General features: G+C 45.9%; 1 protein-coding gene across 1 annotated transcript in view; it reads left to right on the forward strand.

Moving 5' to 3' along the window:
• The window catches only part of PAH (phenylalanine hydroxylase), a 67,239-nt gene that overhangs the window by 20,633 nt on the left and 30,958 nt on the right, over positions 1–15,648 (forward strand). Inside the window, exons 3-4 of the mRNA XM_045867086.1 lie at positions 638–821; positions 13,983–14,071. Of these exons, the coding sequence (XP_045723042.1) occupies positions 638–821; positions 13,983–14,071 (273 nt within the window). The remainder of the gene's footprint in view (positions 1–637; positions 822–13,982; positions 14,072–15,648) is intronic.

The following is a 15,648-nucleotide window of genomic DNA, read 5'->3' on the forward strand; positions in this document are numbered from 1 at the left end:
TCTTACAATCCATATGAGAACTTTGATTTAAACCCAATAAGCCTGATTCCCGGGGACCCTATTTAAGCTGGGCAGTGTTGCTTCTGTATTATCAATTTACTGAGATATTATTATTGAGATTCCAATGGATTTCATTTGGGAAAGGAGGTTTCCCTATGTAAACATTTTTGCCAAACTGCTGCCCTAGGCATTTGAACCAAACCAAAATCTTAGGTTTGCAACTCTAGGCCTTTAGCAGATTTCCATGTGATTAAATTCTGTAGCATTTGCACTATTTCCTGCACCTTTTATTACTTAGTTTTGCACAGACAAGTAAACAACTTTTGTTACTTTAAGGACTTTCTTCTACTCTTTTATATAAAAAAAGTCCTGTTCCTCCTCTCTCTGCATTTTATTGTGTTGCGTGTTTTGCTCTGGCTTTATGTGTGTGTGTGTTTGTTTGTTTGTTTTTTCAAGTAGGCTCCACGCTGGGCATGGAGCCCAATGTGGGCTCATGACCCTGAGATCAAGACCTGAGCTGAGACGAAGAGCAGGATGCTTACCCGACTGAGCCACCTAGGCATCCCTCTAGGTTGTGTGTTTTGTCTGTGTTAATTCCAGTGACTGTCCCCTTCACACTCCCACTTCTCTTTTCTAGGAGAATGATATAAACCTGACCCACATTGAATCCAGACCTTCATGTTTAAAGAAAGATGAGTATGAATTTTTTACCTATCTGGATAAAGGTAGCATGCCTGTCCTGGCAAACATCATCAAGATCTTGAGGCATGACATCGGTGCCACTGTCCATGAGCTTTCCCGAGATAAGACAAAAGACACAGGTAAGAAACAGAAGGATTTTGCAACACAAGCAACTTGACATTTTCTTCAAAAAATACTGGCAAAAATAGTGTCTATCCTGGTAGACCACTGTGGGGGACTAAGCTGGAGGAGGTATGTTAGGGACCTAGAGGTGTACCTAGCACATTTTAGACATTTAATAAATGTGCTTTTTTTACTTCCTCAAGACAGCTATTTCTTATATTAGTAATTTTCTTTCTTTTGCTGCAATTTTATATATTCTAAATTTTAGCGATCATGAATAAAGCAATTATGAACATTCATGGGCAGGTTTTTGTGTAGACATGAAATTTTAACTCATTTGGGTAAATACTTAGGAGTGTGATTGCTGAGATGAACTTTTTTTTTCCTAAATAATCAAAACACTTTTTTCTACTGTAAAATCAAAAAAAAATTTTTTTTTTTTTTTTTTTGCCAGAACAGTGAAGACTTTGGGTCGAGAGAGTTTCAAGCTCTGTAGCTGAAAATAACATTTTAGTTGGCAGAGATGCCTTAAAATGAGAGAACACCCACCTCTTTGCACAGGCCACTGAAACATTTTCTAAAAGATACCCGCAAGGCCTTCCTAGGCGATCTCTCTTCTTTTTCTGCCCTCATCCTCCTGTGGCTGTTACCAAGACAAGGAAGTTTATTCCCGGATTCTGCCCCTGCAGAGCGTAGAAAGCCAAGCCCATGGGCTCAGGTCACTGAGGGGCAGGCACTTGGAATTCCTCTTCAGATCAACCCTTTTTGCCTTCCTTCCCTTCCACCTCCCGAGCTGCTTTGCTGATGAACGCCCTCTCTTGCTTTTCCGGCCACCTGCTCCCAACAGGAGCTGCAGGCCCTCAGGACAAAGGGCCTGCCAGATCCTGGGGCAAACTCTGCCTCTGCTTGGAGCAGGTGGAGGCTGGGCCAGCTGGGGTCCTGGGGTAGGAAATCAAAGCAATTGATGAGCAGGCAGGCAGCTCCTTGGGGAGCCAGGGAAGACATATGTAGATCAACTGAAGGGCGGGCAGCCTGAATTGGAGGCTCAGAAAGGAGGTTTTTAATGGAAACACGCAAGGATAGTTAGGAGTCCTGACTCCGGAACTAGGGCACACTACACTTGGTGTGACTTTAGGCAAATGACTACCCTTCACGATCTCCCACGGTATCAAACGAACAAGAGTCTCTGCCTCGTAGGATTAATGAAATAATGCCGGTGGAGCTTTGACGATGTTTAAGGGCTTAATAGATGTTCTCTATTCTTACCATTACCATCATTGTTATTATAAATCATGACCCCGGCACAGAAGCCATGAAAAGCCAGCCTGTACACAACAACTTTTTCAGAGATTCTGAGAACTGGCAAATGACCTCAGAGGTCGTGCAGTCCAACAGACTCCTTAATTTTTCATTGTAAAAAACAGAGGCCATGACTTGCCTTAAGGCACAGAGTGAATTCGGTGCAGTTGTGAGTAAGCCTGTGCCAAGCCTCACTCTGCACCAGGCATCGTGATAGGATCTGGGGGGAGGAAGGCTCAACACTACCCGTTCTGATGGCGCTCACGGGCTGACAAGCGTGAGGAGACACCCAGGTGAATACAGTCCAGGGACAGGTGTTGTCATGAGGGCAAGGTGATGGAATCTGGCAGGGGGCTGACATTTGAAACTGGGTTGACATTTGCCCTAGTGAAGACAACCCTGGTAGAATTGACCCTTGAAAACAACACGTGTCTCATTTTATTTATTCATGTGGTTGATCATCCCAGCCCCTACAGGCCGCCCCTCCCCGACACAGTTTCCTGACCCCCGTGTCCACGGAACAGAACGGTTGTTCAGGGTGCTGACCGTGCTCAAACAGCACAGTCTCGCCCCTGCAGAGAGGGGTGGCTCTTTGGGTTTCTCAGGTTTTTGAACTGGAGTCTGGGCCCAGAAACAGATCTTTCTGGGGAAAACAACCATCCCTTTGCAGAGTTGTTCTTTCCACGGAACTCAGTGGGAGAATGATTAGAGGAAGAAAAGCATCGTGGTAGATCTGAACCTTTGATTCTTTCACTCGACAAAAATGCCCCTTTCTTTTGAGGGGCTCAGATCTCGGGAGTGAGTCTGACAGCAGGTTGAAGTGGGAGATCTGAACCCCTCAAATCAATTTGGCTAAACCACTTTCCACTCTTGTTTTTAAACCATTCAAAAGGCCATGTGGGTGATAGAAAATGAAAGTTTTCAGTTTCTTAATTGCTAAAGTTCCCCACCCAAAACAGCTTAAGGGAAGGTTAATTATGGTGACATGTTAAAGAAATCCCATCCTTCTAAAATGCCTCCTGTAGAAGCTGATGTGACTTTAATAGGATTTTAATCCAGAGAGTCTTTTGAATACTTGAGGTCTATTCTCTTGCTATCCTCTCTCCTGATGACCTCAAATCCTTCTTCAACCCAACATGAAAGAGCATTAATATCTTCCATCGATCAATCTACTAATCCTTTTACCTTTCCCTTTGAGTCTTCTGCATGACATTACGTTTAGAAGGGGATGGAGAATTCCTACAGGGGGGCAGAATGCAGCCAGGAGAAGCAGACGGACAGAATGTCTTGGCTAGACGGAGGTATAGGATTATCACCTTTTGAGAAATTTATCCGATTGGAGTTATTTTCCAAGAGCAAATGGACATCTGGTGGATTTTGCTCAAGCTGTGGTAATTATAAGAGTTCTGCAGTGGGGGCAAAGGGAGTCCACGCTGCCAGTACAACTGTATTTTCTGTGGGGGAACGGAAGGGCTATTTATCTATTTATTCATCTATGTATCTGTCCGTCTGTCTGTTTAGCTATGTTTCTATCTGTCTGGCCTGGGGGCTCTTACAATTTTGCTTTTCCATTTGGATTGAATCCTGAAGCAGTGATGTAAGGGAAACAGTTATTGTGAGAAGACATGCACAAGCATCATGACACTCATTGCTCCCCCCTCACCCACCCCTCCCCGCTGCCAGCCCTGTCTTCCTGCCCACTTGCTGCTCCCTCCAGTGGTGCTACCCTGATGCGCAGGGCCCAGGTGAGGCTGAGGTGTCAGATCACCTGTCGGGGGACTAAAGCTAGAATTCCTTGGAGGAGCCTGGAAGACCCCTGGGATTGTGAGCAAGATGGTACATATGCATGTGCATGCATATTTTTAGAGTGATTTTCAAAGGGATCATGGTTCCCAAGGAGCTGAGGACCCTTAGAGAGAAGGTGCTTAGGGCTGTAGGGGGCTCCAGATGGCTGGGGGGTTCCCCATGCCCACCACTCATGCCCACCTTTCCTCTCTCCCTTCTTCTGCTCTTCTGTTCTGTGCTGCCCTCTTCCCTTTGTCCTCTTCTTGGTTCCAAACCTTCTCCTGAACATTCGGCTTTGCCCCAAGGGCACCTCTCAGGGCTCAAGGTGCTTGTTTGTGGCCCTGGGTCTTCAGGAGACAAAGGATCTGCATGTTTACAAAAACACAGGATTGACAGCCTTTTTCAGTACACCTGGATGCTTGCTGGATGCGTTGATGTTGTCATAAGTCATGACAGCTGGGGATGAGACTTTTGTCTCAGCGGCATGCCTCACTGGTACAAGCAGACCCACAGCTAAGAGGATAAGCCAAAGCAGGGGGTGTGTACCAAGCCCAGAGCTGGAAGCAGAGCTGGTGGTGTTGGTATGGGGCTCGCTCCCTTGCAGTCTGTTAGAGGCAGCTCTATTCACTGGTGAGGGAAGATCCAGGGCAAATGTTATTTCTAGAGCCCAGGCCATTTGCCAGGTCTCAGGGCTTCAAGCTAAGGAAGATCATAAATTTATAAGCAGACTCTGTTTCTAAGAGGGATCCCTTATTTGCATGCCCAACCCAGTGTTTTCAAAGTTCTTTCCTATTAGGTTGTTTCGTTTAAGCTTTGCAACAGCCAACTCAGATAGCTAGAGCAAGAAGCTAACAGTATTCTCATTTTCAATATGAGACACAGTGCTCCTTTGGAACAATGAAGATTCCACAATCCATGTGGCCCTTCAAGTTTACCCTGTCAAATACCTTTTCTCTGTGTGACAGGTGTGATAGGAGGTGATAAGAGAATATGAAGTGATTGTAACAATGTTGATTTGCCATTCATGTTGGGTTGAGGGAGCATGATAGCGATTCAGAAAAAGCCATGAATTTAGAGTCAAGAATTAGGACTTGGACTCCTATTCTGTGTACTGCCAACCAGATTTGAATCCCATCTTACCCCCTGACAGCTGGGTGACCTCATTATCTCTTGTTCCTCATATGTGAAATAGAGCTAAGACCAACTTGGCCACTTTCTAGGGCTTACGAGGAAGGTCATACAAGAGACTCTGAAGGTTATGGTGTTTGATAGATTGAGCTTGCTTGAGTTGAATAGCCCTTGAATTTAGACATCCTTAAGCCTCGGTAGGGAGGGGCTCTATGATCCACAACACCAGCCAACTATTAGGCTATGTGGCGCCACCAGTTGCGTGGATATGGACACGGACCAGGCTAACATATAGGGAGTTGGTGGCAGCCACACCCTCACTGGGTCCAACTTCACCTGGCAGGTGGGGAGACAGCTTCATGTGTGGGATGATGTGAGGGGTGCTGGGAATGACCTATCAGTTCCAAATATTACTTCCTGTGAATGTGCTTTTGATGCCTACTCTTATCCACTTGGCTGTGTGTTATACTGGAAATGGTACTGGTCTAGGAGATAGAAGGCCAGCTTCTCATGCAGCTTCCTTCCTTCTTCCTCTCTCCCTCTCTTCTTGCTTCCTTCTTTCTTTTCTTCTCCTCTTCCTTACCCTTCTAGCAACACCCATGACCCAAACCAGTATCCTCTTTTTTGTTTTCATTCTCTTTGAAAATTTTGTAGCATTTAACCATGGATTAATCATTTAGTCCATGATACCCCTGGAATTCTCTCTTTCCTTAGTATTTTATAAATTATGTGGCTCTTACTTATTAAAATACTGACTCTTGAGGGTTTCTTTCGTTTTCCTTCACTACTCCTTCTCAAAGACCACAGTCAGCTTTGCTGACCTTCTTTTTCATCCACATTTATGCCCTAATTCAGTTAATCATTCATTTGTGTAACTTATATTCATTGAACACCCATTCAGTGTCAGCCACAGGATAGGGATGCAGTAGGGAAAAAGACACACATGGTACCTAGACTCATGTTTCTTATAATCTAGTAGGTAGTTCCTATGTGGCATGAGATATGCAGGAATAGGAAAGTGTGGTTTGCATCAGGAGCTCTTAGGAGGTACACTGAAGCCAGTCTGGGGCATGGTAGGGAGAAGGGGGGAGCAGGGTCAGGGAGGGACACCTGGAGGGAGACAGACATAATATGCGAGAGGCTTTCAAGGTAGATTGTCCATAACTCCAGTTGTAAGTGGCAGGTACTCAGACTGAGTGCAATGTAAGCTTTCAGGAACCAGAACTCTGTATCTGGGGATATAGTCGGCAACTTGCCAGTAGATATGTTTATAAGATACGTGACATCTTCAAAAGGATACTGGGAAGATAGTTCCGGTTTAGGATGGTGATTGGAATAAAGGATGCTGCGGGTCATTCTTTTGTTTATTCGTGATTTCACACATATCCATTCATTCGTTCCATCATTGATTTATTTCAACACATTTTTACCTCTTTACTTCATGCTAAAGCCCTTTTATTTGTCCGGTTTTTATTCTATTTTAACATGTGAGTGGAGAGTTCAAATGCTTTGCCTGTCACGTCACTGATAGAAGTGAGCTCTGAACCCACCATTCCTCTGCTCTGTCCAGGAGGAGGAAGGAACTAGTTTGGCACCAACAGCCAGAATTTGGTTCACCTTTCTTGCCAAGACCTTCCTGAGGGGCATCCTTTCTCTGGAAAGAAAGTAGAAGCTCCTTGGGGCGCCTGGTCATGATCCCAGGATTCTGGGATCGAGCCCCCCATGGGGCTCCTTACTAAATAGGGAGCCTGCTTCTCCCTCTCTCTTTGCCCACTGCTCCCCCTGCTTGTGTTCTCTCTCTGTCAAATAAATAAATAAATAAAATCTTAAAAAAAAGTAGAAGCTCCTTAAAAGAGAAAAGTAAAACCCTCAAAAGACTTCATCTTACAGGATGTTGGCATATTACCCTTCTCCTTTTGGGGGAGCTGTTGGGATCAGCACACCAATGCTTCCCAAGAGGCTGGGGGCCTTTGCCTCAGAGGAGACATCCAGGAGCCTGGAAGGAAGGGTTGAGAACATTCTTCTATTCTGGGCCCAGGAAAGGAGGATTTATTGCCCTCCCTGAGACAGGCTGGAGGCAGAAGTCTGGAGCAAGACTGGGTGCCTTGCTGGCTAGACCCTGGGGCTGGTGGACGTTTGGTGGAGGGAGGGAGTTAATGGGACTCAGCCTGCACCTTAAACTGCTATAAATTTAATAGGCCTTCTCTGATCCATTGGCCAGGAAGCAGGCTCCCGCCAGGCCTATGGGGGCCTCTTGCTCAGGAGCCTCCTGAGCCAGCCACCCCTCGGCGTCCGGGCTGAGCAGTTGACCCTGACTTAATGAGACCACGACGTGGGTGTCCAGGGTCAGCTCTCCTGCAGGCTGCTTCCCTTGGAGCCAAATCAATATTTATTAATGATCTGCCCCCCTCCAGTGCCTCTGGCTTCACAGAGGGCCTCTGTTGCACCAGCCTGCCCAAGTCATTCATTAACGCTGAGCCCAGCGGCCCGTGAGGCAGTCGAGGGGCCCACAGAGGCCAGCCCACCGCAGAGATATTTGCAAAGGTCATTAATGAGCTAATCTGATTTAACTTTTCAAGACGAAGGCCTGGGTCACCAGGGTCAGTCTCTATTCCCAGCACTGTGCCAGGGTGGGGGAGAGGCCCGGCACCGCCACTGAAGAAGATAAAGGAAATGTGAGGGTGTCTTTGAAGAGCTGAGAACTTCAGTGTTAAAAAGTTACTACCCTTAAATCCAGGGAGGGTTGGGATGGGAGATGGGGAGGCCCTGGGGCTGTCCTAGGGGTTTTCTCCAAGCCCTTTAGATTCCTGCTTTAGTTCGTCACCTCTTTTCTGTCTCCAGATGGGAGATTAGGAATCTAAAATCAACCCTCTGCTGCCCCCCACCTTATTCTAAGCCTGCTGAGCAGAGCAGTTCTCAGAGTCCTCATTCCGCAGTGAGCTCAGTGATCTTAACCAAGTTCCTTCCCCTCTTCGAGCCTCAGTTTGCTCATCAGAAAAGCAGAAATAATGTCTACCCCCTAGCATTGCTTTGAGAATTAAAACAATGGAAGTAATGCACTTAGCATTGTATCTGGTGCATCCTAAGCTCTCAAAAAATTAACTTCAAAGGAAAAAAGGTAGCTATAACTTTTGGCTGGGAAAATTGGAAGATCCCAAGTTCACAGGTATGAACTCTGACCCTGCCACCAGTGGCCTCTGTGGCAGTCCTTAACCAGAGATGTGTCTCTGGGTTTTCTTTGTGAGGTTCAAGTGTAAGGATGGCAGATGGACCTACTGCAAGTCAGTCGCTTCTCACCCCAACCAAGGAAGCAGGCCAGGAATTGGTTGTCTCTCCCATTTAACAGAGGAGAAGCCAGAGTCTCAGGAATCAAGTCACTTGCTCAGAGTCACAGAGTTTGTGGGTGGGAGAGATGAAACTTGGACATAGACCTGCCAGCTTCAGGCCCAGGATGTGCAAACCTTTTGCACAGGATAAGGTGCAGGCTTTACAGGTGGGCTTGCAACCAGTCCACCTTCCCTGGAGCCTCTCATCCTCACCAACTCTTGGGCCAGGTGAATGTCTTCAACTGCAGATGAAGGACCCCTGTTTCTGCAGGCCACCAGCTCCATCAAGGGTGAGGTGACAAGAATGGCTGGAGTCTACCAACTGTAGGCTTCCGCTGTTCTCTGTCCATCCTTGTGGGGTTCCAGCCTTGATCTCCTGCATTTTACACTGGTTTTCCCTTCTGTCTCCTGCCCTGGGGACTTCAAGCTCCGGCATCACACAGGAGGTTAATGGTCTTACAGGTGCATAGAAACAAATACAGATATGTAGATATAGGGACATGCAGTGGTTCTGCCTCTCTGAACTCTGAGATACACGCCTACCTGCATATATGAGTATGTATGATATACATATACAAATATATGTGTAGTATTGAAAGAAGTAAATACAATAGACTGTAAAACAAAGTGTAGGCTTCGTACAAAAAGGTAAAGACTTGGTCCTGTTTTGTCTGGGGTCCTCTTGTAGTCTCCTTCCCTTTAGTACCTGGGTCTTCACACTGCTTGCTTCATGGCCAAAGTTACCAAGTAGCAGAGGCAAGATTTGGACTCAGGTGATTTGGCTCTGAAGTCTGTATGATTAGCCCACCAAGCTTTGCTGCTTCTCCAACCTGGCTGTGTTCTGGGCCTTTTCTGGGTGGTGACCAGAGTTCCCTGGACAGGGGTGAGCATCCCACAGCCTTGCAGTGCTGCCTGGGGGTCCCTCACAGTATCGGTGACAAGGGCTTGGGGCTTGGTGGGCTGCTCCCACCTTTGTCTCCTCTTTGCCAAGACTTGAATCCTTTGAGGTTTTGCAATCTTCTCACGTTCTTTGATTTTTTTTTCTTTTCCACCTAGAGGTCTGAACTAAGCCAGTTGGTCCAACTAGTGTTCCCCCTTTGGAAGAGCTAAAAAAAAACAAAACCCCCAGAGCTGAAAAAAATGTCGGTTCTGCTGCCCTCTGGCGTTCAGTGGGGAGACGGCCGCACACACAGCTCTGAATGCAGGTGGGGCAAAAACACTTGTATCTGTGGAGTAGAACCTACTTCCTTTGGTGAGAGGAGAAGGGGAAATGGGAGGTGCCATGCATTTTGGGGGCCGAACAAACGCAGTGACTATATTTCCAGAAGCAAGCAAGATGGACACACTGAATGAACTAGAAGTATATTTTCACATCCCCTCTGGCCAGCCTCAGCCCTTCACAGCATTCTGGTAGGGCTTGAAATACAAAACCCAAAAGGGATTACAGCAACAAGTGAATCCAATACCCCACGTTGTATAGAAGGGGGAAACTGAGGCCCAAGATTAGAAAGCCTGTTAGTACCAGAGCTTGACTGTGAACGGGCTTCTGACCCCAGTCTCCCTTCTCTCCTCTTCCTCTTCCTCTCCCTCCTTCCTTTCTTCTTCCTCCTCCTTTTCCCTTCCTCATCCTCCTCTTCTTCTTCCTCTTCCTTCTTTTTCTTCCTTTTTTATCACCATGATTAAATTCTTCATCACCCTCATGGTTAGTACAGAAAAGCACTTACAGCGGACCACTCACTGTGCTGAGATGTGTCACATTTGCTATAGTATTTAATTCATGCAAAAATGAAGTAATATAGAAAGATGATTCTAATCCATATTGTGGATAAAACACTAAAGCTCGGAGAGATAAAATACTTGCTCAATTACACAACAAAGTAAGTAGCGGATTTTCTAGTCTCGCCTGAAGACTTTCTACTCTGCTCTCTAAGCTAAGGTCAGGGTTAACAAAAATTCCCAGGAGCTTGCAAGTGAACAGTAACCATATTTACCATGTACCAGTACTGTTCTTAGTGAACACACATATTCACTTGCTTAATTTTATACTGTTCCAATCAAGTAGTACGGTATAGTGCTATCATTATCCCCATTTTTACAGTTAGGGAGACTGAGGCACAAAGACGTTTCCAATTTTGTTCTGGGTGCCACAGATAGTAAGTACAGAGACAGCATTCCAGCCGGAGGTGGCCGGCCCTGTTGTGCTGGGTCTTGATGATTGCCAGACTGACTCTCCCTGAGACAAATGGGGAGCCAGTTCTGGACTAAGGACGGGCCATGGCTATCCCAGATCCCCTTGAGCTATGGCAAGGCAGTGGCAGGGCACCAAGACCCTCCCTCTGGGGTCTGGAGTCACAGAATGATATATGAAATAGTATCCCCCTCCCTCTCCATCTTCTTACCCCACTTTCTTCTTCAAGAACGTCCTGGCATTGTTATCTATTTAAATGTATTTATTATTTCTTTCTGGCCGCCCACTCCCAATAAAACATAAGCACCGCAGAGGTGAAGACTCCCTCAGTGTCTAGTGTCCTAGTAGTAGGTGCTGAATATCTATTTGTGGAATCTATTTCGACAAGGTGAAGGGTGCCCCAAGTCAGAAGGTTGGTGACAGCAACACAAGGCTGGCTTGCCCTGTCTCTGTGGTCAACTGTGACTGCTGGAATTATGGATGATTCTCAGGCAAGAGAGAGAACGAATGAGTGGGGAAGGGGTGCCCTGGAAGAGAGGTGATGGGATGGTGACATTCTGGGGAAGCCGGAAAGGTCTCAGAGGGGATCCTGAGCCCTGGCTGACTACAGTAGATGTCCTTTCTCAAGTCCTTCCAAACCTGAGTAAGGAATAGACCCCATTTTCAGTGCTGACAACAGAGGTCTATTGTACAAGATAAAGCAGTGGGCTCAAGAAGAAAAAAAAGCCTGGAGAATGTTCCGGAGACAAAGTGGGAAGCCGGGTGCTGTGCTAAGTGAGCAGAGCCTGGTGTTGAGTCATCTCAGACTCCAAAGTCTAGAAGTAAGGACCCAGGAGGTCTATGAAGAGACTTATCCTCCTTGTTCCTCCACACCCTCATCTATAAAATGGGGATAGTAATAACACCCAGCTCCTGGGATTGCTATGTGGATTTGGGTGAGGTGGTAAATAACTCATCTAGGACAGTGCCTGTCAGCTAGCCAGTGCTAGATAAGGCTTAGCTGGCATACGACTGCAAGGTCTGTTCCTGTGACTGACCACAGAGAGCCAGCCTTGAGAAGTGGGCTAGGCTTTAGGGGCATGGAGCCTCCAGGTGGTAGACGGCGAGGACACTCGGGCAGTCAGGCTCCAGAGCCCAGCTAACAATGTGCTCTAACCCCCAGAGTGGCAGGGTGGATTCATGGTCACAATGGAAACCACCGAGTCATCCAGGCCTGAGTTTGAATCCTGACTCCTCTGTTTCCAAGTAGAGGAAAACCTGTATTTGGGTTTGCCACCTAACCTCTCTGTACCTCAGCTTCCTCATTTGTGATCTGGGGAGACCAATAGTACCCGCCTCACAGGTGAAATATTTAGAACAGCACTCAGTGTTACTTTTTATCACTCATATATGGGGCAGACAGCCTTGCACCCCACGTCTATGGAAACAAGGCTCTAAATGGCCCTTTGTTAATGCTGTTGAAATAAGCATCTCGTTTTGGTGGAATGTGGCTGATTTCTTGCGGGCTTCTTCGATGTCATCACGGGTGGCGTTTCCCCAGTCTGGCCACTAGATGGCAAGCGTGTGCTTTCCCGCCCCACCTGAGCAGGGCCAGAATCCGAAACAACCTGCCTGAGATGAGAAGCTTCCTTTTATGGGCGAGACATTGTGCTGCGCCCTTTGCCCGCATTCCCATGTACTCCTCACAGCAATACTCAGATTAAAAGAGATATTCCACCAAAATGGTAAGCACGGTGGTAGCTGGCACGTGGTAAAGCTTCAAAAAACATCTGCTACTCTTTCTATTATTGTGGCTATTATTCTCATTTTTACAGTTAGGATTGAGGCACAGAGAGCAAAAGCAAGTAGATGCAGCCTGGATTCCAAGCCAGACCTTACTGATTCCAAGTTCAGCATCTTTTCCTCTAAACCTCGTTTCAGGGGAAGAAGCATTGGATGCCTTGGCCTCCCTTCTGGCTCCCCTAGCCTCCCATGTCCTGGAACTACCACTTTCTTACTTCTTGTGTGGCCTTCAGCTAGTTATTTATACTTTCACAGCTGCAGTTTTTCATCTGTACAATAGGGATCATGATGCCTTCTTATTTTGGAGATGCTTCAGAAATCAGAAACAGCAACTAGACCAGAGTTGGCGCTCCATGGATTGTAGTTACTGTTGTGAATGCCTTACAAGTTAGCATGCCCAGAGTTCATTCGTTCATTCGTTCATTTGTTCCTTCCTTCCTTCGTTCCTTCGTTCCTTCCTTCCTTCCTCCATCGCTTCTCACCCCCCACCCCCAAGCCCTCCCTCTCCTCCGGGCACCTGAACTGCAAGGCACTCATGGTTTCTCCGCTCATGGACCTTTCAGTCCAAAATGTCCTAGACTCTGTTCATTCCTGGAACAATTCCACCCTCCATGTGTCTTCTTCCCCGTAGGCCACACAGCTCAGGCCTCATCTACTCCCCCACTAGGCTACTCCAAAAGCAAGCCTGTAGGTTCTTTAGGTGCTACAAGGCACTGTCAAATCCTAAACTGCCTGACTCCATTCTGTTTCATCAGCGACTTTCAAATTGGCTTAGGCATCAAAGATTCTGCCAGGATGATGCCTGGGAAACTTTGGGAAGGAGATATGTGATAGGAAGATGGGGTCTCATGGGCTTATCCTTGCATAAAACAGAACAGCTCTGGTTTTATCTGATTTATATTCTGGGGTTACATGTAATACTCTGCTACTAAAGAAAACCATCAAAAACCACCCCACTATACCATAATAGGTGGGAGGGAGGTAAATTTTGAGATAATTCAGAGAAAATCTTCAGGAAAAAGAGTATGTTTGGGAAGATGTTTTAAAATTATTTTCTAAGGTGCTAAGTGAAATAAACCAGACAGAGACAAATAATGCATGGTATTCCTTATATATGGAACCTAAAAAAAAAGCACCAAACTCATAGAAACAGACAGTAGATAAGTGATTGCCAGGGGCTGGGGATTGGGAGAAAGAGGGGGAGGTTGGTAAAAGGGTATGTTTCAGCTATAAGGTGAGTAAGATCTGGGGACCTAGTGTAAGACATAGTGACTATAGTCAATAACACTGTATTATATAATTGAAACTTGCTAAGAAAGTAGAACTTAAATGTTTTTACTAACCCCGAAAAATAAATATGTGTGTGTTAATTAGCTAGATGGGGAAAATGCTTTCATAATGTGTACCTATGTCAAATTTCAATGATGTATACTTTATCTTATAATTTTGTCAGGTTAACCTCCACAAAGCTGAAATTAAAAAAAAATTATAGTTTCCAAGAAAAATGGGAGTTAACTTTTGTATTATAGTAAGTTGGGGGTTATATGGGACCCCATGTTCCCCCCATTGGTTTGTCTAATTGGGGCTGATCCATGCTTCTGACCTTGGTGAGGCCTTTGGCCATGTCCTGCCAATCTTCAGCTCAGGACTTTGCCCTTTCTGTGTTTCAGTGCCCTGGTTCCCAAGAACCATTCAAGAGCTCGACAGATTTGCCAATCAGATTCTCAGCTATGGAGCAGAACTGGATGCAGACCATCCTGTGAGTCTCCGTGTCGGTGGCCCTTCCAATCAGAGCCTTTCAGTGCTCCCCTCCCTGACCCTACTCCACTCCCTGATCCCCAGGAATGTGTCTTCATTTGTTTGCTTGTAGGACAGACATTTGTAGGGTGTCTTCTTATACATCATCACTGCCATGGTTATCATGGTCGTTATTATCGTTGGCGCAAATATGGATTGGCCTCCGGAAACTGTTGTTTATATGTATATATATGTATGTATGTATGCACACATACACACAAACACACATATATATGTAAATCATCTTTCTTTCTGTCTTCAGACAACTACAGAGGTTTAAGTCAGGGGTTTGGGAAACAGTAAACCACTAACAGCTCTGCCAGGTACAGCAGGGCAGTGGTGACATTGGAACTAGATCCTAAACCCTGAGTAGAAGATGCTGAGGGAACAGTATTGTGCAAAGACCCAGTGTCCTGAAAGTATCCAGAATATTTTGAAATGCAGAATATTTTGAAATGACTGGCTAGTGCATTAGGCGTAAGGGCCAGATTTTAAAAGGTCTGATGTGGGGCCCCTGGGTGGCATAGTCAGTTAAGCATCTGACTCTTGGTTTTGGCTCAGGTCATGATCTCAAGGTCCTGATCTCAGGGTCGTGAGATTGAGCCCTGCATCAAGCCCTGCACTGGGCTCTGAGCTGAGCTCAACGAGGAGTCTGCTAAAATCTCTCTCTGCCCCTCCCTATGCTTGCTCTCTCTCTTTCTCTCAAATAAATAAATAAATCTTTAAAAAAGTAATAAAAAAAAAAAAAGGTCTGATATACCAGACAAAGAACTCAGACTGTGTCCTGTGTCTGGTGGGCAGGGGAGCAGGTCCCCTACTGGTTTCTGAGAAGAAGACCAGGATGGGGGAACTTCACCATTTTTTGTGGGGGTGGAGGATTCCGGGGAGGAGCAGCTCAGGCTGGACTCAGGACGAGGGCCAGTTCTGACATCCTCCTTAGGTGGAAAGTGCCACCATCACATGGGCTGTCACTTAATCTCTGCCCAGGCAAATGGCTTCTTCATCTTTAAATGACTTGGAAGCTGTTTTCATTTCTAGTGGTTTAGTGTAACTGAGTGAGAGTGTCTACATTTCATCTGGAGTCTGTTTTTTTACATCTCTGTGGGTCTTCACAGTTGAGTAAGTTGTGAACTTGATCTTCACAAAGGCTCTTTGCAGGAAGCAAAGCAGATGTTCCCATTTTACAGATAGATTCACTGAGGCCCAGTGAGAGTAAATGACTTTTCTAAGGTCCTGTGCTAATCTTTGGGTCTTAAGACTCTTACCCCGGTGCTCACAGAGCCAGAAGACAAAGGTCCAGCCCAGTAGCAGAAATTCCAGTGCTTTCCCAGAGACAAAGAGAGAGTTATTTCTGGAGTTGGCTGGTCTTTTAAAATATGAACACATGTTGCTTATTTTCATTCAAATAGTAAATCCCTCATAGTGGACTTAAAAATACAGAAAAGCATGAGGGAAGAAAATGAAGATCACCCATGATTCCAGTTATTTCTCTTTTCCTCTTGATGGTATTCTGCATTTTTTTTTACAGTGAGAAACTAT

Source organism: Mirounga angustirostris, unplaced genomic scaffold (genome assembly GCF_029215605.1).
Source record: "Mirounga angustirostris isolate CCGP_5_RB_7025 unplaced genomic scaffold, mMirAng1.0.hap1 SCAF_5, whole genome shotgun sequence".
Lineage (NCBI taxonomy): Eukaryota > Metazoa > Chordata > Mammalia > Carnivora > Phocidae > Mirounga > Mirounga angustirostris.